Source organism: Podospora pseudocomata, assembly GCF_035222375.1.
Source record: "Podospora pseudocomata strain CBS 415.72m chromosome 1 map unlocalized CBS415.72m_1, whole genome shotgun sequence".
NCBI lineage: Eukaryota > Fungi > Ascomycota > Sordariomycetes > Sordariales > Podosporaceae > Podospora > Podospora pseudocomata.
The window spans coordinates 4,630,363-4,657,373 of NW_026946363.1; the positions used below are offsets into that span (position 1 = coordinate 4,630,363).

The window sequence follows — 27,011 nt, forward strand, 5'->3', positions numbered from 1 at the left end:
CTTTTTGGAGGTCCTCTCATTCCGTGCTTACTTAATTCTATATCGTTCATGGAGGCTTTGAGCTTGAGGTTGTCCTCAGCGGGACTGCATAAAATAACATGACGGAGTGTCCTGTCTTCCATTGCAACGTAGTAACATTGAATGGTGAAGTTGAATGGTGGAGTTGGTGGTGGACTTGTTAGGCATGGCGTTTTATGTCATCCATAAAATGTCGTTGGTGCTGCGCTGCTGCCTGCCGCTGCCTGTGCGGACCCAGCTATTTAAGATCAAGGTTTCTTGCACACAAAATTCAGGCACCCCGCTCAAACCTAATCTCGTCCCTAACCTTGACTGAAGGCCTGGAATATATGTATTGGACCCAACTTTTTCTGTCAACTTCGCCCTTTTCGCACTATGGCCCGAACAAAGCAAACTGCCCGGAAGTCAACTGGAGGAAAGGCCCCACGGCGAAGTCTACCATCAGGTATCATATGCATATATCCAGGTCCGAATACACAGATACGAAGGCCCACCACTACGCGTAAGGCACATTTGCTCAGGCCTCGACCGCTACCAACAGTAAAACGTCTAAGTGAACAACAAGTTACCATGGCACCAACAAGACCGATGAAGCGGCAGAAGAGGACCGGCACAACTCCAAGAAAACAATTACTGCCTTGGAATGGTTGTAGGAGAATGAGGCTGGGACCGCGCTACTCGCTGAGGCCTCGGCGGCAACAGACAGAAAAGCCTGAGAAGGACGAGCAGAACAGACGCAAAGCTAGACGTCAAGACCGGGCAACGAGAAGACGGAACAAAACCAAGAAAGCCTCTGCGGCCGTGACCCTTGTCACGCCCAAAGCCCGCACCACCCGGCGAACCCCTCTTGGGCTATTCTCCAGGCTTCCAAACGAGCTCATCTTCCAGATCATCTCATCTGACCTCGACATACCAACACTCACCAATCTTCGCCGTGTGTGCAGGTTCTTCAAAAGCACCATCGACACAGGAGTCAAGGCCTATGCCGAATTGGCTCAGAAAGCTCCTTTTCTTCTACAGCGAATCCTCCTCCAAACCCCCACCTGGGCCTTTTCTTCCAGCTGCAAGGAAGTTCATGCGGAGCTTACCCAGGACTTGCCCATGACATGCAAAAAGTGCAACGACAGTGAGGCGGAATCGTACAACGTGCATAGCTGGGCCTTCAATCTCATGACTTGCCAATTCATGTGCAATGGATGCAGTGGCGGCAACTGCCAGAGAGGTTATGGAAGTAGCAGCAACCTATGGGTTGAGCGTCATCTGAAAAAGCATCTCACAGAAGCCAATATTGCCTTTACCCAGGAGATGCTCGCCAAAGTGTCTCGTCTTCGGGTCGTTCACCCCTGGGAAATGGATTGCAAACCGACACATGGGACCTGGTCTGCTGGACGAGCAGTGACCTGTTATGACTCAAAGTCTGTGCAACAGGAATTCGGGCTCGTAAAAAGGTAGGCAAGAAATCATGCATGACAGATCCATGGCCAATGATTTGCTAACGCTGTTTGTAGGGGGTGTCGGTGCTCCTATGCGGGTTATCCTAGGTCAGAGGCCCTGATGTACGAAAACCGAGCAACCTTTATACCAATGTGGAGGTTTGCTGCCCTGAACGGCGATCGACCGTCCTGGGAGAAGGTCAACTTTGTGTACAGAGGTCCCTATTGAGAGTCTTGAAGTCGCTAGGCTCATTCATCGCAGAGAGGCTCTATCTGACCCGTCATCAACTCCCGCCGGATTCTCGACGCTACCCCATCCCATTTCTCAACGGCATCTTTTTCTGCGTCGAATGCGTATAATGGTCGGTTCTGTGGAGAGATGAGTACAGAGCTTGCGATGTATAGGCAGGTAGATAATAGGACATATATGGCACATACCTTAATTTTCACCATTTCTGGATCAATATCCACATTATCATCCACATTCTTGAGAATATTGTGCCATCGATCTCGCAAATCCTCCCCATGGGTTTGACTTACCCTCACCCTCGGGAAGCGGAGCTTCTCGTAGGCCCTGGTAGCAACCTCGACTTCGTCCCTCCCTACCAAACCCAGACAAACCGCCAAAACACCCGCACTCTCCGTCGCCTGACTAGCCCCCTGTGCCGACGTCGGCAGATGAGCATGACAGCTGTCCCCCAGCAAGACAATCCGATGCGACTTTGGTGACACCCACGTAGACAACGGTTTCCGGTAGCAGATTTTCCAGTCTAGACACCTGTCCGTAGACATGATCGCATACCTGATATCAGGATCAATATCTGCCACCAACTTCCGGACTTCGTCCATATCCCCCGGCTGAAACCACGACTCGGGAATGTCCCCGTCGTCTTTGTGAGTAAGTATCCAGTTGAACTCCCCCCCTCCTCGGAGTGTGTTCTGAACGACGTGGGTGTCGGGCCCGATCCAAAAGTTTACGCTGTCTTGGGAGAGGAACGCGTTGCGGGCTGGGTCTGCTTTCATTTCCTCGGAAGGGGAGAAGTAAGCGCGGAAACAGGCGTAGCCGCTGGAGATGGGGTCGTCGTGGTGGGAGAGGACGAGGGGGCGGGCGAGGGATTTGATGCCGTCTGCTGCGACTATGAGGTCGGCGGAGAGGGACTTGCCAGTCGAGAGGGTTAGGGTTGGTGGTTTTGTGTCAGTGTAGGAGGTTACGTCGGAGGACATGAGGATGGGGATGTTTCTATCGCGGACCCTGAAGGGGGTGAGGTTAATATATGTTAGGTTGGTAGAGGAAAGGGGAGGGGGGAAAACCATTTGAGGAAGATGTCGTGGTAGTCACCGCGGTGACCGATATATCCTGCCATGTCCATCAGGGGTTGCTCAGCAAGAACTTTCCCGTCGTGCCAACGCCTGATTTTCATGGTGGGGGCCTGGTTGCCGATTTCTTGAATTTCTTTGATGTTGCAGCCCCATCGGGCGAGGAGTTTGTAGGCATTTTCTCCTAGCCCGAGGGAGTCGCCGAGGCGGGTGAAGTTGCGGACTTTGTCTAGGACTGCGACTACTTCGTGGCCGTGGTGGTGGAGGGCAATGGCTGCAGCGCATCCTCCCAGGCCAGCACCGACGATAAGGACTGGGACTGGTGTTAGAAATTAGGGGTGGTGGTGTTGTAACATAGTACTGCTTACTCCTAAGGGGAGGATCATGAGGTGATACAAGTCTTTTGTATGGTGCTCCTGTTTCCTGGGGTTCCATGGCTGGGGGTCGCTTTGAGAAATCGTAATGTCCGCATGGTCTTTCTCCATGAAAATAAATATTCAGGAAAGAGAGTCTAATCAATCCTAGACCACCCCCGCTGCAGGGTCCGGTTTCACATTTGGGGTTTGGAAGCTGACGTGCAGTGCGGGGGAGATTTACCACGGCAGTTGTCTCCATCACATCCTTCCCGTAGCTAGCTTTTTGCTTGGAGATTCAAGAACTGATAATAGAAATCAGATGATGGTACTAATGTTCTCCACTTCAAATGCAAATGCTTAGGGAGAACTTTGAGTGATACGCTGGATTCAGGAAATCATCGGCCCCTGGCTATTCAGTGTCGACAAGTCTTCAACTTCTGTCGACTGGACCGGAGCGAGATCAAAGTCCAGTAGTAGATATCAAACTTTTGCTTATAATAAGAATACCTCTGGCTTCTCAGTATTGTCAACATTGCCATTTTTCTGATATGGATCATGTCATGGAGACTTGTGTAGTAGCAAGGGGAGAAAACAGAACCAAGACAACAACACTAACATGTGGTCAGTGCCTTCCAGGCTCTGGTAGAATTATGTCAGCATCCCTGCTGCTCTGTTTGTGACCCTGTGAATCGGCACGTGGCAGGCAGCGGTCCTCGTGAAAGGGACTGGGACAGAATGCTTGGTGCCGCAGCCGTGCACCAGCCAAGCAATGCTCTGTTGCGGCAGTTTGGGGTCAGGACAGGGCCGTAGACAAGATCCCTCCGTGCCTTCCCATCAATAGGAGCGCCGCTAACCTCGAACGGGAAACGGAGTCGTCCCACCCCCACCGCTCACCGAGGATTTTGCGGGTGGGATTGGGCAGGCTCGACGGGCCTAGTTGGCGGCCTGCCCGCCCAGACGGCGGACCGCACATGCACAGGCTGAGATGCCTGGGGCTGCTGTTTTCTCTGTCGGCTGAGGACTCCGGCGGGTTTCGTCAAACGTTTTCGTTGCAGGTTGGAAAGTTTTCTTCATCCAATTCCCCTCCACTCACCCAGTGACCACCCGGGACCGCCGTTTGAGCACATGACATCACAACCCAAAAGTAATCCCAACAACTTGTCTTCTAATTAGTCTCCTCAGGTGAATGGGGTAGTTGTTGACCTGGAGCCACCCGTCACGGAAGGGAGAACCGGACGGACCTACCGGCGGCAGTGGCTTCAGCAGGCCGTCCACGCTTCTCCGTTCCGCCCACCAACCCCACAGCACACTCCACGGTTGACGCGTGCTTGCGACAATCGCAACGTTGTGTACGATCTGTCTCACCGTTGGTAATACCTTAATCTGACGACGTATCGCTGTGCGGGCAATGGGTAAGTCTCTCGTTAGATTACATTAAGGGAGTGCAATCATGCTAATCCCTTCGCGTTTCATTTCGTCCAGACGGTCACCACTATGCGTCCAATCTCCCGCTCGGGATGGGTGTCCAAACAAGTGATGCCGGGCTAGGCTTTGGTCATCTTTCGGTCCATGGTGGACCTATCGGTATGGACGCTGTGGGTGACCCAATGGACCTCGACATGGACTTCGATGAAATGTCGTGGGCCATTGACTTCAACTCACCCATCAATCACATCGACCCACAGCAGCTCCACTCGTTCGAAGTGAACCCGAATTATCATCCACCGAACGGGCTTCCCTATGACTACCTCTTTGCCGAAGACGAAGGTTACTTTCCTCCCTTTAACCCGCCCTTACCCAACATCAACCACAGGCCTCCTGAGGATGGGTCACACGACCTTGCCAGGGAGCGTCTTCGCAAGCAGCTATCCCTACTGTCAAAGGGATGGTGCGGAGACGAGATTCGATTCAAGAATGTCGACCCGGCCAAGGCTGTCATCTTGCATACACTGGCTATTGAGTTGGGGTTGGAGTACAACCACAACGTCCGTAGTCAAGAAGTACTGATTTCACGCTTCGAACCCACCCAACTTCCATCCGGGCCGCGGCCTTCGTCTGGGCGTTTATCCACTTCACCCCCCCGCGCTTCTGTGGAACTAAACGCCGTCAGCTGCCTTCCTGGCGAATCTGCATTTTCACTATCTCACTTCCAGTCGCCTCAGCTCCCACACTTTGATGTAAGGGCAGCTGTTGCACCTATCCAAGAAGCACCATTACAACAACCACAACCCGACTCCATAGTTGCCAAACCTCACCAAGCGCTATCGCGTCATCCGAGCCGCAGCGAGCGTATCACTGACTCGATCAGCAAGCATGTCTCGACCCTCAAGGCTTCCGTTGCCAAGGGTGGGAGACGTGGACCGCTCACAGAGAACGGCCGACGAGGTATGAGAGAGTTGGAGACAGTGGGCGGCGCTTGTTGGAGATGCAAAGTCCTGCGTCGCAAGTGTGACCCTGGCACCCCATGTCGGTGTTGCCTCCAATTGGAAAGCGTTGCCATGCCCAACCTAGGGGAAGACGCACCATTGTGGCCTTTAATAGGATGTCGCCGTGGACCTCTTGGCGATTCCCTTCCTACGCAGCTTCTTTGTCCCCTTCAGAGCCTGGAATGTCATCTAGCTTCAAGCAACAGCAGCCGCCGTTGCCGTTCAGTAGATCTTGCTGAAAGATGCCTACTATCAGCCGAAAGTCAGCGGTTGGCAGATATGAAAGCCGTCTTTGAAGGGGCATCGGACAAGCTGTCAATCTGTGATTTCGGGCTGAAAGCCTCCTTTTATGCATTCATTGATGCAGGTCGTTACCGTGACAGGGACTCTCTACACCAACAGAATACGCCCTGTGATGGGAACCCTGTGACCTATGCCGAGCTAATTGCCATCATTGCCTGGGAGCTGTCCGAGAACAACGCTCTGCTGGGGTCGTTGCTCGAAATCAAATCTTGGGAGAACTTCATGGGGATGCTGGAGACAGCCTGCATCTACGAGTCCGAGGTTGGCCAGGTAGGTTGATTGACGTCTAACTGAGACATATCAGAGCTAACAGGGTTGTACAGACGTCGGTAGTCTTCCTCTCCATGGTGTGTTTGAGACACTGTCTGGAAGGACTTCGACTCTACTCAGCACAGCTCTTGGTCCCCACGGCTCATGACGACTGCAGCAGTGGTGACTGCCAGGTCGACTGCATTCGCAATCTCTACCGTCAGGTTACGGCGTACGTCGATGAGCTTTCTGCTGTCATGTTCAACAAGGAGAACATGAGAGACCGAAGGTGGTGGCTGTCAACCTTCTACAGCCTATGCATTCAAAGCTATGTCCGTCATGCATTAATTGCTATTGAGAAACAGCTACGGTTCAAGCCAACGGATGACGTGCCAGCCGAAGATCTATCGACTACACAGTATCTGCATTTAGCAGCGTTATTGTTCACGGCTGCCTCGGCGAAGTATGACCCACTCATTGGTGGACGCCTTCAATATGCGTTGACAGACAACTCGGTCATTCCTGAGACTTCAGTCCCTGAACTTGCCCATTCATCTGCCCGTGTGGCTTTCGAGGTGGATCAGTGGGCCAGCAATGGAATCCGGACTTCATATCAATTTCTGAGAAAGCTGTTGCAGATCGGCAGTCTTGACTTTGTCGAACAACAAGTCAAATGCCAAGGCCAGCATCTGGATGTATCCGGCCACAAGAAGACTTCGTCTGTTGGATCGGCATCTCTGCATTCCATGCCATCCCCCATCTCACCAAATGACGGCGCTTTCACAACATCGACACGATCCTCTCGCATCTACTTACAAAGGAACTCCATCGATAGCAGATTTTCAGCACAGCCATCTACCATCTTCTCGTCCAATCTTAGCTCCGACAGTCTGGCTCAGACGTTATCGACGGCACACACAAGCTTATATGAGCCTTCCATCCTGACCAATCCGCGATATTCAGCTGTAATTGGGGAGGTTGATCTGGATATGGTTGTCAGTGAAGGGGAGGGACTCGAGCCAGAAGAGATTTTGAAGTTCGTGTGCGAATGTTGCCCACGAGGGCCACGCCACTTCCGAACATACGAGGAGTTATCGTGAGTATCTCAGCTTTGCATGTGACAAGCCAACTTCTAACCGCGCACCAGTGCACATGAAGCCGAAAAGCCCCATCTATGCACCAACGCGCAGTGCAAGAAACGCTTCAAGTCACCCACCGAAGCCGAAAGACACATCAATGCTATCCATCTAAAGTCTGAATCATGGTCCTGCAAAGCTCTCACGCATCCGCTGCTAGCCTTTCATATGGAAATATTCCCTAATGGGGCGGTGTGGGATGTGTGCGGGTTCTGTGGCGGTGGCTTTGCTCGAAAGACCTCGGCGATAAAAGACGAAACGTTACCATCTACAGGGGAAACTTCAACGAAGGCAGATGCAGAAAGTATCGAGAGAGACGAAGCAGAACTCATCTCCCACATGGAAAGAGTTCACAAGTTTGGGGAGTGCGATCGGGAGAAGCATTTCTACAGGGCTGATAATTTCAGACAGCATTTGAGGAATACACATATTGCGAAGCCAGGGAAGTGGTTGAAGGTTTTGGAGGGGGTGTGCAAGATTGGAAAGGATGGGCCACAAGGGGCGGTATAGGCGATGGTTTGGAGTTTTTAGGTGATACCTGGAGTGTGGTCATCCTCTCGGTTTGATTATACCATTTTGCGAGTCATTTCTTTTCATGATGATGAGACTTAAAGTCAGGGTTTGGGGTATAGGTGGGATCTCTTTGAGATATAGCGGCGTATTTATGCTTGAATGTGGTGATGGATGGGATGGGATGGCTCAGGCCGCCCTGGGAAATTAATCTTTGCTCTGGTCTTCACACCTTTTCATCACTTTATAGTAAGTGGAAGAAAGAGGAGCCGGTCTTATTACACTTGGCTTCAGAACTCCGTTGGCTAAGTACTTGTGATCAGTAGCGACTGGCCCATCTGACACACAACTCGAGCGGTTTCTGCTCTTCATTGACACACACAGGAAAACAATACTTTTTCATGGACCATAGAAAAGTCGTCAAGCTTCACTTTCCATGTTAATTCTACATCTCCCCCGCCAAGGCATCATCCAACTCAGACTCTAGGTATGGAATGCTACCTCGGGGATCTCCGCTGGCGAGATACCTATGAGATCGTCCACTTGGACGAGTATGTCTGAGACTTCCGGATTCACCGGGAGTGGCTGGGAGGTTGTGTTACCAATGCATTTCGTGCGTTGTGATTGGCGGCGGTCAAAGACAGGGCCCGACTTGACAAGAGGACACCGAGACACAGTCTTTTATCGGAGCATCTTTGACATCCCACAGCAACTCGCAGCATTTTTGCTTGGTAATATTATAGACGATGTCATGAGCAGAGACCAAAGCTCGTAATTGTAGCAGTGAGCTTTGTCTACAGTTGCTTCGTTTTCGACTACAAACTTGGCCAAGGATGGAAGGTATACCACCAAGCACAAAGCTGTCGGATATCCCTGTGGCAGATCCGAACAGTGGCATACCTACAAATCTTGTCAACCCGCCCATCTCCTTCTCACTGCTGTACAGGTGGTTGGCATCATATTATGCGTCACCTCTTTGACGTTTCTTCTTGCTCGGATCATGGTGGTGCATCGGCCAAAACGCCAGTTCGGCCTCGGTGATGGCAAGCACCTTGCCTACCAACCAACCGACCTTCATCCCCAGTACAGTGATTGACCCCGACAACGCGAAGTATCCGTCACCATCGCCCGGATATTCACCGCAGTATACACGGGCGTCTGCTCCTCTCGTATGCTCCCCTCGCTACCCTTTCCCATCCTTCAAACGCCCCAGGAGCTAATCGATCGACCCCCTCAACCAAGTAAGCGAAGGCGTAATGCGACACGCCTGGGACACACCCCTAACCAACTTCGGACCAGTCTACCTCAAAGTTAGTTTTGGGAGTTTCTCGATTGAGGAGGGGAGCGTGGTGGCGTCGGGTGGGAGGGATCGGTTGCGTGTGGGGTGATGCTGAGTCTGGTTCTCATTTTCAAGGGTGCAATAAGATTGATCATGGGGGTGGGGGAGATTTGTATGGAGGGGAGGGGATACAACAGAGCGTAGTTGTTGAGGTGAGCTGTATTAGGTTCGGTGGTGGTAATGGGAAGATTGGGGGTAGGGTTGAACGGGAATCTTGATAGATACGGTGTCTCCCTCTCGATGATAAAGGACCTTGGAAACGATGTTATGGAAGCATGCCAACTTTAGACAATGGAATGCAGACGGTAAATACGGTAGCAAGAGGCTTGAGGGGTTGAAGGCTGTCAGTGGGAAGCATGATCTTGAGTGTATGTTTCAGAGAGGCGTGTCGAGCGGGTTCAAGCTCGTTTGATGATTTGGGTGCAGAGGAAATCAGAGCGATTGGATAGTCAAATTAACACAGCCCCTATGTTTCCAGTTTACAAGGTAGTTTAATAACCAGCCGAAGGGCACGCATAGCCAACAATTCCTCAATGGGACATATTTAGAAGTGAATATATACAGCCAAAGTAATTCCCAACCAAACCCCCTTCATGCAACCCCGTCTTTATGCAAGTATTGTCACTCAATGTCTCCCCTTCTCTATTCTTTGGTATCTCTCTCACATCATCGCCATCTCACCGCAGACTTAGACGCATTGGTGGTAGTAAGCGTTCTGGGTGTTGCAGGTAGAGCCAGCAGCGCAAGTGGTGCAGCCAGTCCACCCGTTACCACCACACTGTCCCCACTTGGCAACGGCGCAGCCAGCGGGCTGGGTGGCGACGGGAGCACGGGTAGAGGTGACGAGAGTGGTGGTGGGCTGGGGCTGGGGCTCAACGGGGGAGCTGCCACCGCCGTTGGAGCCGCAAGAGAAGACGGATGGGCCGGGGACGGTGTAGGAGTTGAAGTTGCTGTAGATGTTGGCGGTGTAGCCGGGGTCGGTGGCCTTGAAGGCACCGGGGATAGCAACACCGGATGGGTTCACGCTGCCGCCACCAGTGACCTTGATCTGGGCGCAGGAGATGTAAAATTGAGGAGTACCGGCGGGGTATGGGTTGTGGATACCGAGGGACTGGATGCGGAGAAGGTACTCTCCGTCGGTGATGCAGCTGGGAAGCTGAGCAGTGTAGGAACCAGCGAGAGTCCACTGGCCGCCGGGGAAGGTCGGGCCCCAGTCCTTGATCTTGAACCAGGTGCCGCTGCCGTCGTAGCTGGAAGCTGAGCCTGGGGCCTTGCTGAGGTAAACGGAGACAGGACCCTGGTGGTAGACTATGGGGTGTTAGACTAAGCATAAATGGTTTGGCTGATTAGGATGACATACCAGGAGTGTCCAAGTGGAAGGTGAAAGAGTCCCCAGCACGGACGGTCACGGTCTGAGTGTTGGCACCGCTGGCACCACCCTCGTTACACCTGAGGTCGTTGGAGCTGAGGTCGGTCACAGGGCTATTATAGTTGGTATTTTGACGGATGTACTGGAACACGCCGTGCTTGGTGCTGCCGGTCGAGAGCTGCTGGAAGATGTAGTGGGCCGAAACCTCGCTGACAGCCAGCGAAAGGGCGGCAACGCTCAAGAGTCCCTTCATCGTGATGGTTGAGGATGGTGTTTGGACGAAACTGGTTTGGTGGTTTTTTTGGCCAACTTGACACAGCTTGAAGAGAAAAGAGAGCCCGAGAACCACGCCTGGAGACAGCCTCCTCTTATGTCCGCCAGCCCACAGCCCAAACCGGGCAGGTGGCAGCGGCAATAGAGTGATACGTCAGTCCTTGGTGGTCTTGTCCTTCGTGGAGGTTCCATTTCCGGCACCTGAAGTGGGATTCCTGTTCCATGTGTCCATCGCCAAATCCAGCGGCCCGGGAACCGAAGGTCACTTGAGCTGGCCCATTTGATATTGGCTTGTCCATCAACCCGGGCAAGGCGCGGATAGTGGCGTCCGGCTTCTCAAAGAGGTGTTATCCCCAAATTAGTTGGGCCAATAGGGTGTATTGGTTGCATTTAACCATTGCAATGTCACTGTAGTTATGCACCCCACAACAGCGAACCCGGAATCTGTGAACCGATTGTCAGGGGGCTCTGTCATGCGACATGGATTCGGGACGATCAGCCGCCGAGAGATTTTTGACTGTTTTGCAAAAGAGGCCCGATTGCCATGCCGCCTTCTGGACCGTCGTTTCATTCTGGATCGAGCTGTCCAAGATTGTTTGTTTTCATCGTGACGGGATGCGGTATCGCGGTCTCGAGTGCCGACGTGGACCAGGGAAACATCGACCTGAGTAGGGTTACGTCACTGGCGAGGCTAGGCGAGGAGGGCAATATATTCCAGTCTCATGGCGTGGATATGCGCGCATAGTGCTCAGCGCCAGGATTGTTCGAGAAACGTGAAGTTAATATCGTGCCGCCCATTGAAGAATGCACTTGAGACACGAGAAAGATTGGAGGGTCCAACGTCAAGGCCAGGAAGAAGGATGCGAGGGAGTCAGAAAGACAAGAGCAAGAGTGTTGGGAGACAAGGGTACAAACGGTCGTGTGGTGGAGCTCTTGGCATCGCGTGGGTTACACTAGAGTAGTCCGAAGCGCATCAATCACAGTGAAGGAGGGTAAGGCTTTTTGATGCCAATAGGCGAATGGTCCCCAGTGTATTTTGGAACGGTTGGGATTTGCGTTGAAGTGTGGAATCTCCTTGTGGCTTGCACGAGGGAGGTTGACTTTGATTGGTGAAAAAGCCCTCGGCATGCCAAAAAGGGAAACTCAAATTGAGAAGTGGGACGGATGAGTCCACTTATTCTTGCGCCTCAGACCACACGTCAACGCTATTTCGAACCAGCCCGGTTGTGAAAGTTATTCATGAGATGTAACGTACATTATAAGCGAGTCGCGCATATAAGCGAGTCGCGCACTGGCCATTGCGACGCGTTCTCTCTACACTTAACATCATTTTTCTCTACAACCCAACATGCCACCTACTTTAAAGGAAGCGAGGGTAATCTTAGCCCTTGAAGCTCTCCAAAAGGACGAAAAATTACGCCTCAGAGCCGCAGCTAAGCTCTATAATGTACCACCATCAACCCTCCGTGACCGACGCGCTGGCCGGCCTGCACGACGCGACACCACGCCCAATTCGAAGAAGCTCACTCAATCAGAAGAGGATGCTATTATTCAATACGTTATTGAGCTATGTGCGCGAGCTTTTCCACCAAGATTGCGTGGTGTGGAAGATATGGCCAACCAACTGCTACGCGTACGCGACGCGCCCCTGTTGGCAAGCTCTGGGCACACAACTTCGTCAAACGCCAGCCACAGCTCCGTACGCGCTTTACACGTAGATACGACTACCAGAGGGCCAAGTGCGAGGATCCAAAGGTCATCAGCGAGTGGTTCACGCTTGTGCGGAACACCAAGGCCAAGTACGGTATTGTGGATGACGATGTCTACAACTTCGACGAGACTGGGTTTATGATGGGTATTATCTTCGCGGGCATGGTAGTTACGACCTCAGACGGCCTTAGCAAGGCGAAACTGGCCCAGCCTGGCAACCGCGAATGGGCAACGGTGATCCAGGGAGTCAATGCCCTCGGCTGGGCTATCCCTCCCTTCATCATCTTGGCCGCACAGTACCACCTTGCTAACTGGTACACCGAGTGCAACCTACCGTCTACCTGGCGCATCGCAACCACCGATAATGGCTGGACTACCAATCCGGTAGGCCTAGATTGGATCAAGCACTTCGACTATCACACAGCGTCCCGCACAAAGGGCAAATACCGGTTGTTGATCCTCGACGGCCACGAAAGCCACCACTCGACTGAATTTGAGCGCTACTGCCAGCAGAACAACATCATCACGCTCTGCATGCCTCCGCATTCTTCACACTACCTCCAGCCACTCGATGTCGGCTGCTTGGGGCCATTGAAGCAGGCGTACGGCCGCCAGATCGAGGACTTGATGCGCATGCATATCAACCACGTAAGCAAGCTCGAGTTCCTCTGTGCCTTCCGCGAGGCCTTTTTGCCTCTATATAACAGAGAAGAATATACAGGGTGGCTTTGCAGGTGCTGGCCTTGCGCCGTACGATCCAGAGAGGGTGCTTTCCAAGCTAGATGTAAAGCTTCGTACGCCAACACCTCCAAACTCACGGCCCGGCACTGCACAACCTTGGGTCTTCCAGACACCACACAACCCCCGAGAAGCTGACTCGCAGTCAACGCTTATCAAGACTCGCATTGCCAACCATCAAAATAGCTCCCCGACTTCAATGTTGGCTGCTGTGGACCAGCTTGCTAAGAGTACAATGGCTGTGATGCACCAGGTGGCTCTCCTTCGTGCAGAGAACACTTCACTCCGCAAGGCCAACGAGGCACTAAGTAAGCGCCGGAGAGCCAAAAACACGTGTGCGGCTCGGAGGATCACTTACTGTGCAAGATGCAAAGGATATACTTGACCAGAAGGCCGTGGGTGGGGAGGCAGCGCAAGAAACGCAGCAGGATGGCGGTAATGCAGGGGAGCTCGTACGAAGGTTCGGTGCTGTGGTGTGTGCGGCAAGCCTGGCCATAATGCACGTACATGCCAGGAGGCTGCAGAATCATCTGATTCATCTGTTTCTGATTCAGTTATTGTAGTTTCCTAGTGTTGTGGTTGTGTAATTGAGGATAGTTGTGGTAGGGTAACAGAGAGTGCGCGACTCGCTTATATGCGCGACTCGCTTATAATGTACGTTAGTGAAAGACATAGCATATTCGGAATTAAAAGCGTCTTGCCTCTGTTGTCTTGACCTCAGAGTGAAATGCAACCAAAATATCAAAAGTAATCACTGTTTGGGACTTGTTTATACCATGGGCTTGGAAATAAACTTCACATACTGACAAACACACATGTTGTTCGCCACCATTGCCACAAAGTCATGAGGCTGAAGGAAAGTATCACAGCGTGGGTGTCAAGGCTTCAGACGCAAAACTTGTCTCTGAGGTTAACCTGATTTCCCCCCCTAAAAAAAAGCCATGTCCAAGATAGAGCCACCCAACATGTCGTCAATTCTCCTTGCCTACAATCATCCTCCTGATTCAATATCAAATCATCGTCCCATCATGTGGCCCAGCCACTCGGGTCCAGAGCAGAAGGAAGCCTCAGAAGTAGTTGTTGATTTGTGAGCATTCATCCGAACTCAACAACTTCAGAAAAGAGCAACCCAAATCCTCTACCTTGGTGGACCTGGTGACCAAAGCCTTGAGAGCAACTCGATGGGCGAGTGAATGGGAAACACAGAATATATCCTCAAACAAGGCCTTACCTCTGGACTCTTCCTTATACATTCTCAGATTCAGTCCTCGCTGCTACAGATCATGATGGCACAATCAACTTCGGTACAACCGCCGGGTCGAAACCTCATGAACAAAGCATACGAGCTTTACGAAAAGCTCGAAGAGTCCAACGCCATAGCCGAAGCCTGCGCCAGCATCACCAATTCCGCGCGGGACCTTTGCAATTTAGCGACAAACACCACTCGATCACCTTCAAAACTCGCTCCTGGCCGTGCCGAGATAACCAACTGGCTCCAAAGTCTAGCCAGCTGGGAAGAAGAGGCTGACGACATCCCGAACCTAGACTCAATAGCGACCTCCCCCAGAGCAACAACCCCTGACAGCCAAAGATTTGTCTCTAGCTACCAAGCTGTCCGTGTCCTCCTCCTCTCCTGGAAAAACGACCACCCCCAAGCCATCAACCGCACAAAGATAATGCGCAACCTCGAGGACCTCTTCCGCGACACCTACAACTTCGTTGTCTACTCCTACGAATTCCAGCAACCCACCAACCCAGCCGAAACCATCGACAGGGCCTTCTTCAGCTGGCTCATGACCAACAACTTTCTCCTCAACATCAACCCAAAAAACCACAAAGAACTCGTGATCATCATATACGATGGAGTCACTGGCAAAGATACCTCCAACAACCTCCGTCTCTACAACTCCCAGAACCCAACCCGAAACTCCCTCCTCTGGGACCCCAATCTCCAAACCCGCTTCGTCCAAGCCCCCTTCGATACCCTCCAAATCTTTAATGCAACTTACCAACCTCCCAACCAACCCGTTCGCAACTCAAGCGGAACCAACCTAGTCCTCGCCGCCAGCGACAAGGATATTTTCAAAAGCAACAACTGGCAGCTTCTCTTCCTCGAGGCTTTGTATACAGCCCTTCTCCCCACCAACGGCCCACTTTCTATCGGCGCTATTCTCGAACGTATCAGAGTGGCTTATCAGGAGAAAAACCTGAAAGAAGTGCGCATGCCCAATATTGTTAGGCTTCCTTCCGATGGTGACGATACAGAATTAAACATCGCCCCGTTGGAGGGGGCAGATAAAGATGGGTGGGTGGTGCTGTCGCATCATGACTATTGGTCTCAGAGGCAGGGCGGTGGGAGGTGAAAGAGATTTGGTAGTCTATTGTAAGGTTGTGCAAGAATGTTAAAGAACCGTGTAAGTAGGTGATAATAAATGATACCCCCGGTTTAGCCTCAAGCATATCGATTCGACCCCCCCGGCAACTCAGCAGACACCTGCGGGCCGTAATGTGCCAGTTCCGCTGACCCAGGTGTCGCTGCTCCATGATGTGCCTGATCCCAATCCCGCCCACTTCGCAGTTCCGTCGCGTTCTGGTATTGTTGTTGCTGCTGCTGCTGCTTGTGCCATTCCTGAAGATAAGGAGAGGGTTGCTGCTGTGACGGATCGAGAAAAGGTGCCACTGGCTCGACCAAAGCCCTCTTGGTCTTGTGGAGTTTCCACAACAGCCATGCAATAACTGAGACCATTATGACAACACTAGCTGCGCCCACGCCAATACCGACCTGCGCTGCTACGGGAAGCCCGCCTCCTGATGATGAGGACGAAGGTGCTGGGTCTTGGCCTGAGCCCCCTGTTGAGCCATCTCTCGTTGAGCCACCCGGCGAGCCGTTATCGCCCGATCCAGTCTCCTTTGGGCCACTGGCGTTTGTCGCTGTGGTCGGACTAGGTTCGAAGGACGGCGTTGAGGGTTTAGTTGTCGTCGAAGTGGAACTCGAACTCGAAACCTGAGCCAAAGGCGTGTAAACCCCCTCGCTGGAATCCCAAAGAGCCAACGTGACCGGCCTCGGCGGCATAACCTCGAATCGCCCTATTCCATCATCGCAGCACCTCCCCGTCTCTGTCTTCTCGCAACAAAACGACGTGTCTTTGTCTGTGACATTGGAGCATGATATCAAATTTGCTCCCCCGCCGCCGACATCTATTCCTTCGGTGTTAGCCCTTACCAGTCCAAAATAACGCACCAGGATGAACGAACTCATGCAAAAAGAGGCGCACTCTGGCGAATTCCAGTTTCGATCAGTGCATGTCCCCCTGATAATCTTCCCATCCGGAGCCTGGCACATCTTGTTCGACAGACAGGCCCGCCCATACAGCCCCCCTTTAAAACAACACATGCTGTCCTCTGCTTCGGGGTGACATGGCGTGTCGGTCGTGGCCTCAACACCGTTAGGGTAGTAGCACTTTTTGGCGGCCCACGATAACTGCATAAGGCCCATGCAGGCGACTGCCGTGTGTAACCTCATGTTGGAGTTGCTGAAAGATGCTGGGGAGATCGGTGAGAAAAGTGCAAGGAGGTGCAACAAGAGACAGGGCCATATTCTTAAGAGAAAGCACTGATGCTGCTCCAAGGCTGATGATGGTTTCATCCTTGTTCGCTTGCACGCCGCTATGTAGCCCCGCGTGGGAGCGGCGCAGCAAGGGGCCAGGGGCCCAGAATGTTCCTGGCCTGCAGACACAGCAATAGTATTGGTTTAATGAAGAGCTGTTGGCTCGTCGTCGGTCTGCGCGCGTAGTAGCGCGAGATTGTTATGCCCAAATAAGACGTTCGCCAAGGCCCTTGAGAGACCGGCGGCCCCCAAGAAACCAAGCGAAAGGTCGTGTCACGCTGCCAGATTTGCCGGGACATTGGGGTTGGTCTGACAGGTAGCATTGATGAAGGCGAAGAGGAGACACAGGGCTGAAGCAAGTTAATGCCTTGTTGGGGTTTGTCGAACGTCGACGGCAGCGACTTGACAACGCACCAGTGAAGCAGCAGGAAGGACTGCTAGTTGCCTGTGTCACTTTCTCAACCCTGGACAGGGCAGCCTTTGAAGGTGGAAAGATAAGTTGCTCCGCATCACCTGTCTCGGACTTGATCTCAGTCGCCAGGACCTTGCAGAGTCGGTGTAATCCGAGTTGGGCTTGGCGGCATAATTGGAGCAGACACCCGCGCGTCTAATACTCGGGGTCTCGATTGCGAGATGACTGCAGGTACAAAGAGCCGCACAATCTGAGCAATGTATCAATAAGGCAGACAGGGTCTGGTGAATCCGAGTTGGAGATTTGCAAGAATGTACCGTTGCACAAAGAGGCAGCCATCCAGCCCTATGAAAAGGGGCAGAAAAGTGAATTTGCCGCCCAGTTCTTCCTGAGACAGATTGTTCTGACATCAGAAACAAGCAGTTTTCGATCGCAGCTTGTGTCCGTTGTGGGTGAAAATAAAGAAAAGTCGGCCGTGTGGTTAGGCCATGGTCCACCTGGCATTGCGGGGAAAACTGCCATTTGGTAAGCGCACCGAACAATCGGAACGCACAATCTCAAGTGGCAGGCAACCAATGATCTTTTCGTCCTCAATCTGACACGGAAGACCCATCAACCGGCCCCGTGGACCCCAAGATATTATCTTGCAGAGTGCCAAAGGAGTCACACAGATCTTTGTGTCACCTAAGGTACTGTATGCCAAGGTGATAGCTGCGGTTGGGAACTTGTGCAAGATGCCAAGCATCCCAAGTCCCACCCAAACAATGAGGCCACCTCAGCTAGGCAACCAAGTCAAACTTGACGACATCTCTTCCCCTCTTTGAACTGTTCCGATAGTTTGTTTCTTTCACGCCTTTGTATTCAACAATTATGGCTGCTAATGAGACCACCCCACTCCTGCGGGAAAGCAACACCGAAGGCGGCACTCCAGCGCGTGCCACGGACGCAGAAACCCAGCAGACTCAGAATGAGGACCAACTTAACCTTCGAGGCCCCACCGAGCTCAAGCTCGCTGCTGTGGCTCACCTGGGCAGTGTAGTCACTTCTTTTGGCGCTGTTGGGCTGGCTTTGGTTTACGGGCCCCTCGTCCACAATCCGCCCAAGTCGTGGTGGCCTCCTTATGTCGTGCGTGAATTAGCCTCGACCGCAACGACGGTTGTACGTATCACTTTGCCTTGTCTCTGTTGTTTCAACCTTCGTGGCCATACTGACCAAGGCTATAGGGAATTCTGACTGTCATTTGGGGACTGGCCAACTTTCTCGTGTTTCATTTCCGCCGCCGACTGATAGGACCTCCATTCCTCGGTGGTCTGCTACATCTCATGGGCGCCTTCCCTATATTTCTCTTCTTCATGGCACTCAACGATATAATGGAGAGAGACGGTGGCAGCCATCAATGCCAGCGTTGGGATGGGCAGCAGTGGTATCCTGCCGATCCAGAGTGTCTGGCCTGGGTTGAACGCTTCTTTGTCCTCGTTTACACTGGCTTGTTTTTCTTTCTGGGTGTCTGGTAAGTGCCTTTCTATGATTGTCGTTGATCAATGCCTGACATTCACTACTTTAGCACCTCACACGCCGTCCTTGTTTATCTCAACTTTATGTGGACCAAAAGACAGTTCGTGGCATTCATGCGATCCCTTCCGTGGTCAAGGCCTGAACTCTCGTCTCACAACGGCGCCTATCGTGCGCGTGTTCCTGTCCCGATTGTCCCAATAGGAGGTATCTCGTTCGAGTTTGGCATCAAGGTCTTGGGGCGTGACTCTGTCCCGCGATCAGCTGTTGAAGCGGAAGAGAACACTTCGGCGCAGGCTACCACCTCTGGACAGGCTGCTTGAGGCCGACAAACGATACTGTACGATCTTTGGTATTAGACATCTCGCCGTGATGCCGAGCGGTATATTTACTATGGAGAACATTGCATGCACTTACGGTTTTGAAATAGGAGAAAGGCTCGCTTTGTAAATGTAGCAGACAACAATTAATCTTTATTTCATGCACACAGGCACCATATCCCTGTTCCCAACTACCAAGCCGTATGACCCCCATCAATAACAAGATTCCCACCCGTCATGAAACTGCTCCCCTTACCCATCAAAAACAGCACCGCGGCCTTGAACTCGCTCGTCTCCGCCAGCCTTCCCATCATGTTCTCTGCCTCCCACTTCTCCCTCAGCCCGGGCACCTCCTCAAAGTTCTTGAGCACCATCGGCGTAAGGATATGGCCAGGAGAAATACAATTCACTCTGATCCCCCCACTGCCATCCGGCCTCGTAGGGCTCCATTCCATGGCCAGGTTCCTCGCCAACTGAATCACACCGGCTTTGCTGGAATTATACACCGGGCTGAGCAAGCCTTTGTTGGCAATCAACCCGCTCATACTGGCAATGAGACAAATACTCGCCCCCTTTGTCTTGTGCTTGAACATCTGCCTCGCTGCTGCGGAAGCAGTCATGAACACACCAGTGTAATTCACCTCTAGCATCTTGGCGACGTCCTCGGGGGTGTATTCCATCGCCGGAGTGATCTGCTGAATCCCCGCAGCAGCCACCACCCCGTCCAACCGCTGATTATCATCCGCAATCTTCGCAATGAGGGAGTTGAGGGAGTCATTATCGGCGACATCTTGCTGGCAGTAGTGGAGGGAGCCGCCCCAGGAGGGGACGACGCGGGAGTTGGCTTGCTCCCATTGCTCTGGGTCAGAGGGGGAGGGGTGTCGGTCCAGGCAGTACACTTTCCCGCCTGCTTCGACAAGGGCCTCGGCGAGGGTGAGGCCTAGGCCTTGGGCGCCGCCGGTGACGATGTAGACTTTGCCGCCGAGGTCGAAGTCGGAGAAGCGTTGGCGGCCGATGTTTTCGGAGGGGGAGACGCGTGGGGAGGTTTTGTTTTGGGTGGGGTCCGGGTTTTGAGGTTTTAATTTTGTGAGGAGGGGTGGTGAGGTGTGGAGGAGGCGGGTGGTGGTTGGTGTGCAGGTGAGGCGGGTTGGTGGTTTGGAGCGGGTGATGTTTTGGGAGAGGCGGGCTTGCCTTGAGGCGAAGCGGCAAGCTCTTGCTGCCGAGGGGTTCATTTTGAGTATGTTTTGTAGTTTGATTTTGGGTCTGTTCAGTCACAGTAAGAGTGGTGCATGAGGTTCATTCACCGGCCGGCTTTTATGTGGCCGTGGTGTTGATCAAACATGTGTTGATGTAAGTCAGCACTCGAACCTGATTCTGGCACAGGAGCTTTTGCTCCGAGTCCAAGACGTCTAATATCCCACTATCCGTACCGACAGCCACACAAGCGATGATCTTCGACGTCATGACAGTGGTGGTATGGCCAATAGGCCGGTGAATATCCCCCAACACCCCCGTTCCGGCACCCGAATCTGGCTCCGTGACCGTCGGGACAGCATCGTTCACCGATGTTCGCAATGCCGTTTCATAACGGCAGGATGCTTTCCCCGATATGTTGCCTGTGCTGAGGCGCCTAACTCCGCAATTTCAGCCACGGTGAGCTGTCAAACGGCGGGTGTTGCCTGCGCCGAGAAATGCCCCACCTCCGGCCCCGGCATGACCGCCGATCGGTGTGCTCAAACGCGGCATCTCGGCGCCGATACATGACGTTGATGTGGAGCCGAACCGCGAATAAGCTTTGTTCCCTCTTGTTTCTATCGACTTTTGATCCTGAAATTCTCAACCTGACACACCTGACTCCCTGAATGTCTTCTCCCTGCGAAGATCTTGCAGCTCGTGCGGGCCAGCAGGTAGGATGAGTCTGGAACGCGCGTCCAAGTCATTTACGTTTTTCGGTGGAGAATAGACGGCTCGGCATTTTAAGCTTGGTAACTCTCTTCATTCAATCTGGTGTTGAAAAGTCTCTCATTGAAATATGGATACCCACTTGATGTAGCTCAATTCACCAACGCAGACGCACGAAAATACGAAAATTCCAACAACTCAGGGCCTTCTGGTCCTCCATTTAGTTTCACGCTCACGTCCCAGAGTCCCGCTCCGTATCGCCGTACTTTAAAGGCTTCTAGTTCAAGCGGACATGCTGTAGGGTTGGACAAGCAAATGCCAACTTCTCTGCCAACGCCTCAAGATCTTGTTCATACTGGGACACATTGTCGACCGCTAGCTGTGTGAGCTTGGTAAAAGACGAAATAGGCTCTATCAAGTCCTGTGGTAGGATCCCACCCTCTTCCTCGACCTAGTCTGCATCTTGGTCTGAAATATTCAGAACAAGCGACTCCAACGAACCACCGTTAGACAGTACCAGATCCTTGAGTATCTCCTTAGCAGACCGATCGTATGTGTACCATTGGCGGTTTAGATCCACCTCCATCATCCTCAGCTTGATGGGTAGCTCCGGGTGTTCTTCGCTAGTGCACAGCAGCATGGCTGGATCAAAGAACCCGTCTGGGGTAGCAACATAGAATGCCAAATTACAGGAGATAGACGGGTGTTTGGCAAACTCGCAGAGAAGTTCGTGTGCGCCCTTGCAGTAGTAAGACACTTTGAGCTTGCGAAGGCGTGGACATGATGTTGGGCCGAAAGCTGAAAACACAACTTTACAGCTGTTGTCGGTGCAGAGTTAGAAGACGTCTTGGTCCTCATGCAGGTTGTAATTGTTGTCAATCATCACTACCTCAAGACAAGCCAAATCGACCAGCCCCGTCAAGTGCTGGCGATTCAACGGGTAGACGGATTGGCCGCAGTCGAGGATTTTGAGATGTAGAGGTTCCCCCCGCTCTCGACATACTCTTCACAAATCTTATCGAAGAATTCTGCAAGATCAAGGGCTTTTCGGGCCTGGTATGACCACACAGTTTCAGTTGAAAGTTAAAGTTCTAATTCTTTCAAGGGCTCTTTTGCATGGTCAGCTGGAAGAAACACAAAATTTGATGTGCCGATAACATTTCAGTGAACAGCAATTTGCATATCTTGAACTAAAGGGTTCGGCATACCTTGAGTGCAGCAAAAGTTGTATTAATTGTCGCCGCCACCTGGACAGATCGCCGGACAAGTTCTTGACAGCAAGATATCGCAAGTTACAGAAATAAGAAACCTGAAGTTCGGGCCGATATTACGACACCGAGCTGTCATTGGAGATATCTCGGAGTGCATTCGTGGTCTCTTCGGGGTCGTCATATGCAACCTGAAGGGTCGTTAGGTCTGGACGTGATCTCCGCAGACAATCTAGTGTAGCCTGCTCCAGTCTGTACGCAAAACCCCAGCTGCAATATGAGATTTGGTAGGAACATCGTTTCGATATTTGATGGGTGCTAGGACTCTTACTCGAACTCTTTGAGGCACCGCATTGATTTGATGAGCTGTCGTGTTCTCTCGTTGAACTCCGTTGAAGTTGGATTCTCTCCGTTCGTTGCACCCGAATAAAGGCTCTTGGTGTAAATGAGATTCGGGTTACATGGCGAAATTTTGAATGAGTCACTGCTCCTGTCGAGGTGACGGTAAAGGTGTCGACCAGATACCAGGTGAAAGGTTCTGCTCGTATGACAGAGAATACAAAGGGTCTTCCGGTCGCTAATATGCTCTCCGATTGAATCAAGTATCTTCAGAACAGCAGCGACCCGTCTTGCTGCGGTACCCATCTTGACTGTATTGACAGGGGTAGAACACTGTCGAGAAGGTGATGGCGGGGAGGTGTTTGCTAGCTGTCAGTTGATTGTTGATTGTTGATTGTGTGCGGCACTAGCTCCACATTTGGTGAAAGAAACGATGCGAACCCTAAGGTAAAACTACCTTAGGTAGGTGTCTGCCTCTTGAAGGCTCCTTCTATGGTCTTTATTAGCACTAGTCGAAGTTTAAATTACATGGCTTCATCTGCAATACAAGTCGACAACCAAATTCAGAACAATAAACGAGTGGACAGCAGACGAAAGGATAGTGTGCTCATTTCTCGCCTTACACCATCTCAGGTGAACCAACACGACTCCCGACAATAACATCCCAAGCCTCCTCATCCTCAGCCTCTTTATAACCCCCAACACCGTCCTCAAAACCATCACCCGCCCCATCCATACCAAACCGACCCATTTCAGTTTTCTCTTCACTCTCCATGTTTCCATATTTCTTATCGTTCTTCGCTCCTCCAGACCCTTCCTTCTTGCCCCCCCTTAACTCAATCAACCCCTCCTCCATCTCCCCCCACCACCTCCCCTCTACGCAGTGACATCCCTGACCATGAACAATAGCATGCCACATCTTCATCTTCTCCTCCAAAACCACCAGCCTCCCCTCGGCCTCTCTCTTCTCCTGTGACAACCGCGCAATATTCCCATGAGCATGCGTCATCGCCTCCAGCACCCCATCAACATATGACTGCGTGTAAATCGGCTTGAAATTTTTGTGGGCACTCTCCCCCACTTCATCAACACCCACAACCCCCATAGGAGGAAGAGGCAAATCCAAAAACGGCAGCAGCAGAGACGACGACCCCTCCCCTTTCTCATTCCCTTTACCGTGAACAGGAATCGGTTTGGTCAACGGCGAAGACATGGCAACATCACCAGAAGTTGAAAAACCCCGAGCACTTCCCTGATTGTCAGAACCATCAAGCTGCATCCTCTCCATCCCCTTGATGACCCTGCCCGGCGTCGGCGTCGGCGGCGACCCCCTCTTCCAAGGCGTGATATCAAAAGTCTTTGACCCAGGCGCGGTCGGCTCAACAACGGCCGTACCAAAAATCCCGGTCTTCTTCGATATCGGGGTCGAGGGCAAAGACTGCGTCTCACGAGAAGGTTCCGGCCGGAGGTGCTTCATATCTCGACGCGAAAGGAAACTGGCAACCGGCTTGGGAGTCGAAGTCGCAGCAGCAAACTTGCCCTCACCCTTGAGGATCTCATCAAGGTGTGACCTCGTCTCGTCAAACGCGTGAAACTGTTCCGTTCGGCTGTGAGACCGTGACTGGACAATGCGATCATACAGGCGACCTACTTTGTGGAGGTCGTTCAAAAAGGGGAGAGATCTTCTCTCGGGGTTGCTGTCGGACCAGGTCTTGAGGACATCTTCCAGCTTATCATCCCCTTTGGCTTGTTTTACATCGGCCGAGGTCGAGGCTGAGGGCTCGGTGGTAGCTGGAGCAGGGATTTGGGTAGGTGGTGACGCTGGGGCGCGCGCGTTGCGGGCGGGAGTGGATTTCTGGGGATTCATGTTTGGATGGAGGAGTCTTGTAAGTGCGTATGAAGATTGCTGCGGATGGAGATGATTTGAGAAGAGGGTAAACATCAGAGATTTGAGGCCCTAAAGTACCAAAATGTTTGGCTACTTCTATTTCTCTTGATGAGATGTCCTGGATCAAAACCGCCTTTCTTGCCATCAACACAAATCAGCTTTATCCCCATGGACATCATCGCCTCAAAGAGCAAACCAAAACAAAGCTCACATCACTACACACACCCAAAGCACTTCTTTCAATCAACTCTCTTTATTTACCACAAACCCCCCTTCATCAACTATCTACTCATCAAAAAGAGCATAATTCGGCCCATTATTCGGTCCACTTCCCACAGTAGCATGCGCCAACACCTTACCCAATTTTCCAGTCCGCACATCTCTCTCATAAACCACAACCCTGTTATCATCCTGCAGCGCGCTCACCAGCTTTGTCCCCGCCTTGTTGAGCGAGAAGCCGCGGGGATTGCGCCCACCAGCGGGAGCGGTCTGCACATGCGTCAAAGCGCCGGTTTGCTGATTGACAGCAAAGACCTGCAGCGGGTCCGATTTGATCGTCCCCTCTCCGTCAAAGGCCGGAATGTCCAGGCTGTTCTCCCCGCGGGAGGAGACAATGACAAATCTCTGATCAGGGCTCACCTCGATCTCCGCCGCCTTGGTGCCAGCAGGAACCGTCGTGCCCGGGCCGCCAGAAGGAACGTCGAAGAGGCGGGTGAATTCAGGGGCGGCGTCGCGCTTGTAGGTAACCGAATACCCGCTGATAGTGTTGGAGAGCTCGTTAAACGAGTAGAGGAAGGTCTTGCGGCCGGCCTTGGCAAAGGCGACGTGCCTGGGACCGGAGCCGGCAATGGTTGGGATGGATGTCACGGCAGTGGCGGCGGCAGCGCCATCGTCGACTTGGAAGACGCGGATGAGATCGGCGCCGAGGTCGGGAACCAAAATAAACTTCTTGGATGGGTCCAGGATGGCATCGTGGAGATGGGGGGCATCCTGACGCTCGGGGACGGTGCCAGGGGCAGTCAGCTGGTAGGTTTGCTGGCCGAGGAGGGAGAGGTTGGTAGGGTCAGCAACAGAGAAGGTGGTGAAGGCGGAGGTATCACTGTGTTTCTGTATTAGCACCGCGAGGACATACCCCGCCATGAAAGGTAGACGTACTAGTGAGCCACTGCAAGCTTGCTGTTATTGGCAAAGAGAGTCGAGGCAACAGGACTCTTAAGGACAGAGAGAACGTCCAGGGTCTCGAGAGTCCCGCTGGCGCTGGTCCTGTAGGAGGTTATGGAAGAAGATCCACCCCAGCCCTCATTCAGGCAGTACAACACCGACTTTGACTTGTCAAGAGTCAACCAGGTAGGCTCAGACCCGCAGTCCAGATTCTGAGAAACCCGAGTCAGGGACGACCCATCTAGCTTCAGCGAGGTAACAGTATGGTCATTGTACGACGTAGCGTAGATGATTTCGGCCGACGCCGGAAGGGCAAGCAGGAAAGCGATGAGCTTCTTGGACATCTTTTCGGTCGTGACGGTGCGCTGGACTGTCTACCGGAGAGAAATCTGGGGCAGACCTCTACGGTGAGATCCATCAGCGGGCTGGTACCCTTTAATATCAGATTCAGGGGCGCATTTTCGCAATTTCCGCCAAGTATCCCGGTGCTCGGGACGATATAGACTTTTGATCGTTGCAAATGCACGGAAGCATGGCTACATAGTGGCCCAGCCTAATAAGGCCGGATCATCCCTTCGAATCCCATCTCACGGCGGTATTAGGCAACGGCAAATCGGGTCTGAGCGTGTTGCGTGCCTGACATGATAATCAAGTTTATAGTGATAATATTTGCCGGGATGGAATAAGCCGACTAGGATGGAATGAGCAGCAGCTTCCTTATTGAAGCGCGGGGGGTGGCATGCCGCCGCGGATATACTGACCCCTTGCAGGACTCCGGGTGGGCCATCCCATGTTCCCCACAGCCTCGGCCACTGCCGTCACTTGTAAGCGCTGTCAGCCAACTCCTTCGGCTTTGTCAGAATGGACATGGAAGTGGAGAGCTTCCAATGCGCACCACTAGAAACCTGACAGGAGGCTACCACAATTGCAACGTCTGTGGAGCGGGCTTCGAATCCGGGCCGATGTTGAGAAGCACGGGAGCTGCTCCGAGTGAGCGTCAAAGGACAGTGCGACGGAAGAATTAACGATTGGTCAACGGGATCGTGATTGTATAAAACCCGGGAGAGTATCCGGGGTAGGTCGTAACGGATCGCCGTCAGCATGGCTGGTGATTGGGTCCGTTCGAGGTTCCTCCACCAAAAGGATCTTGACATGCAACCAATTTATCGGCGGGGAGCGGGATATCCGGGAACGGTCGAGTATCGGTCACATGGTGGGTTCGAGCCTTTTGGAGTAGAATGCGGTGTATATGGTATGGAAATGTCGAGTTTGGATATAGGGCGAAGGGTGTAAGAGTTGAGGAATCCGGGGAGTTTTGCAATGGTAGAAAACTGTGAGGTCTGTCTCCATTGGAAATCCCAACCAATAACTTACCGGGGCGTTACACATGGGTAGGTGCGATGGGTAGAAGTTACTATCACGGAAAGCACAGAACCGAGAGTAAAAGTTATGTGATTGTTGCACGTCGCTAATTCTTCTCAAGAT

At 52.5% G+C, this 27,011-nt stretch overlaps 9 protein-coding genes across 9 annotated transcripts; 3 read left to right on the forward strand and 6 right to left on the reverse strand.

Annotated features, from left to right (window-relative positions):
- Positions 1-277: 277 nt before the first annotated feature.
- QC762_116275 (uncharacterized protein) lies at positions 278-2,713 on the forward strand. Its single transcript, XM_062886040.1, has 3 exons — positions 278-1,466; positions 1,524-2,349; positions 2,445-2,713. Exons 1-2 carry the CDS (start codon positions 394-396, stop codon positions 1,678-1,680), a joined length of 1,230 nt encoding a protein of 409 aa, XP_062749077.1. The 5' UTR covers positions 278-393; the 3' UTR covers positions 1,681-2,349; positions 2,445-2,713.
- Positions 396-3,503, reverse strand: QC762_116280 (uncharacterized protein). Its single transcript, XM_062886041.1, has 4 exons — positions 3,137-3,503; positions 2,763-3,081; positions 1,890-2,703; positions 396-1,820 (listed from the first exon to the last, which is right to left on the reverse strand). The coding sequence occupies exons 1-4, from the start codon at positions 3,381-3,383 to the stop codon at positions 1,701-1,703; spliced, it is 1,500 nt and encodes a 499-aa protein (XP_062749078.1). The 5' UTR covers positions 3,384-3,503; the 3' UTR covers positions 396-1,700.
- Positions 3,504-3,920: 417 nt separating this feature from the next.
- On the forward strand, positions 3,921-8,411 carry QC762_116290 (uncharacterized protein). The gene is made up of 5 exons (XM_062886042.1): positions 3,921-4,536; positions 4,607-6,123; positions 6,177-7,198; positions 7,250-7,997; positions 8,075-8,411. Exons 1-4 carry the CDS (start codon positions 4,533-4,535, stop codon positions 7,746-7,748), a joined length of 3,042 nt encoding a protein of 1,013 aa, XP_062749079.1. The 5' UTR covers positions 3,921-4,532; the 3' UTR covers positions 7,749-7,997; positions 8,075-8,411.
- Positions 8,412-9,474: 1,063 nt separating this feature from the next.
- QC762_116300 (uncharacterized protein) lies at positions 9,475-11,688 on the reverse strand. The gene is made up of 2 exons (XM_062886043.1): positions 10,448-11,688; positions 9,475-10,395 (listed from the first exon to the last, which is right to left on the reverse strand). The coding sequence occupies exons 1-2, from the start codon at positions 10,707-10,709 to the stop codon at positions 9,776-9,778; spliced, it is 882 nt and encodes a 293-aa protein (XP_062749080.1). The 5' UTR covers positions 10,710-11,688; the 3' UTR covers positions 9,475-9,775.
- A 3,793-nt stretch (positions 11,689-15,481) lies between these two features.
- On the reverse strand, positions 15,482-17,670 carry QC762_116310 (uncharacterized protein). The gene is made up of 2 exons (XM_062886044.1): positions 16,433-17,670; positions 15,482-16,375 (listed from the first exon to the last, which is right to left on the reverse strand). The coding sequence occupies exons 1-2, from the start codon at positions 16,821-16,823 to the stop codon at positions 15,630-15,632; spliced, it is 1,137 nt and encodes a 378-aa protein (XP_062749081.1). The 5' UTR covers positions 16,824-17,670; the 3' UTR covers positions 15,482-15,629.
- QC762_116320 (uncharacterized protein) lies at positions 17,614-19,204 on the forward strand. Its single transcript, XM_062886045.1, has 3 exons — positions 17,614-18,354; positions 18,420-18,706; positions 18,761-19,204. The coding sequence occupies exons 1-3, from the start codon at positions 18,067-18,069 to the stop codon at positions 19,029-19,031; spliced, it is 846 nt and encodes a 281-aa protein (XP_062749082.1). The 5' UTR covers positions 17,614-18,066; the 3' UTR covers positions 19,032-19,204.
- Positions 19,205-19,219: 15 nt separating this feature from the next.
- On the reverse strand, positions 19,220-20,260 carry QC762_116330 (uncharacterized protein; the record flags this gene model as incomplete). Its single annotated transcript, XM_062886046.1, has 1 exon — positions 19,220-20,260. One exon carries the CDS (start codon positions 20,258-20,260, stop codon positions 19,220-19,222), a length of 1,041 nt encoding a protein of 346 aa, XP_062749083.1.
- Positions 20,261-23,096: 2,836 nt separating this feature from the next.
- Positions 23,097-24,419, reverse strand: QC762_116335 (uncharacterized protein; the record flags this gene model as incomplete). The annotated part of the gene is made up of 2 exons (XM_062886047.1): positions 23,097-24,071; positions 24,129-24,419. 2 exons carry the CDS (start codon positions 24,417-24,419, stop codon positions 23,097-23,099), a joined length of 1,266 nt encoding a protein of 421 aa, XP_062749084.1.
- A 231-nt stretch (positions 24,420-24,650) lies between these two features.
- Positions 24,651-26,883, reverse strand: QC762_116340 (uncharacterized protein; the record flags this gene model as incomplete). The annotated part of the gene is made up of 3 exons (XM_062886048.1): positions 26,288-26,883; positions 25,521-26,217; positions 24,651-25,464 (listed from the first exon to the last, which is right to left on the reverse strand). Exons 2-3 carry the CDS (start codon positions 25,868-25,870, stop codon positions 24,651-24,653), a joined length of 1,164 nt encoding a protein of 387 aa, XP_062749085.1. The 5' UTR covers positions 25,871-26,217; positions 26,288-26,883.
- Between the last annotated feature and the right edge of the window lie 128 nt (positions 26,884-27,011).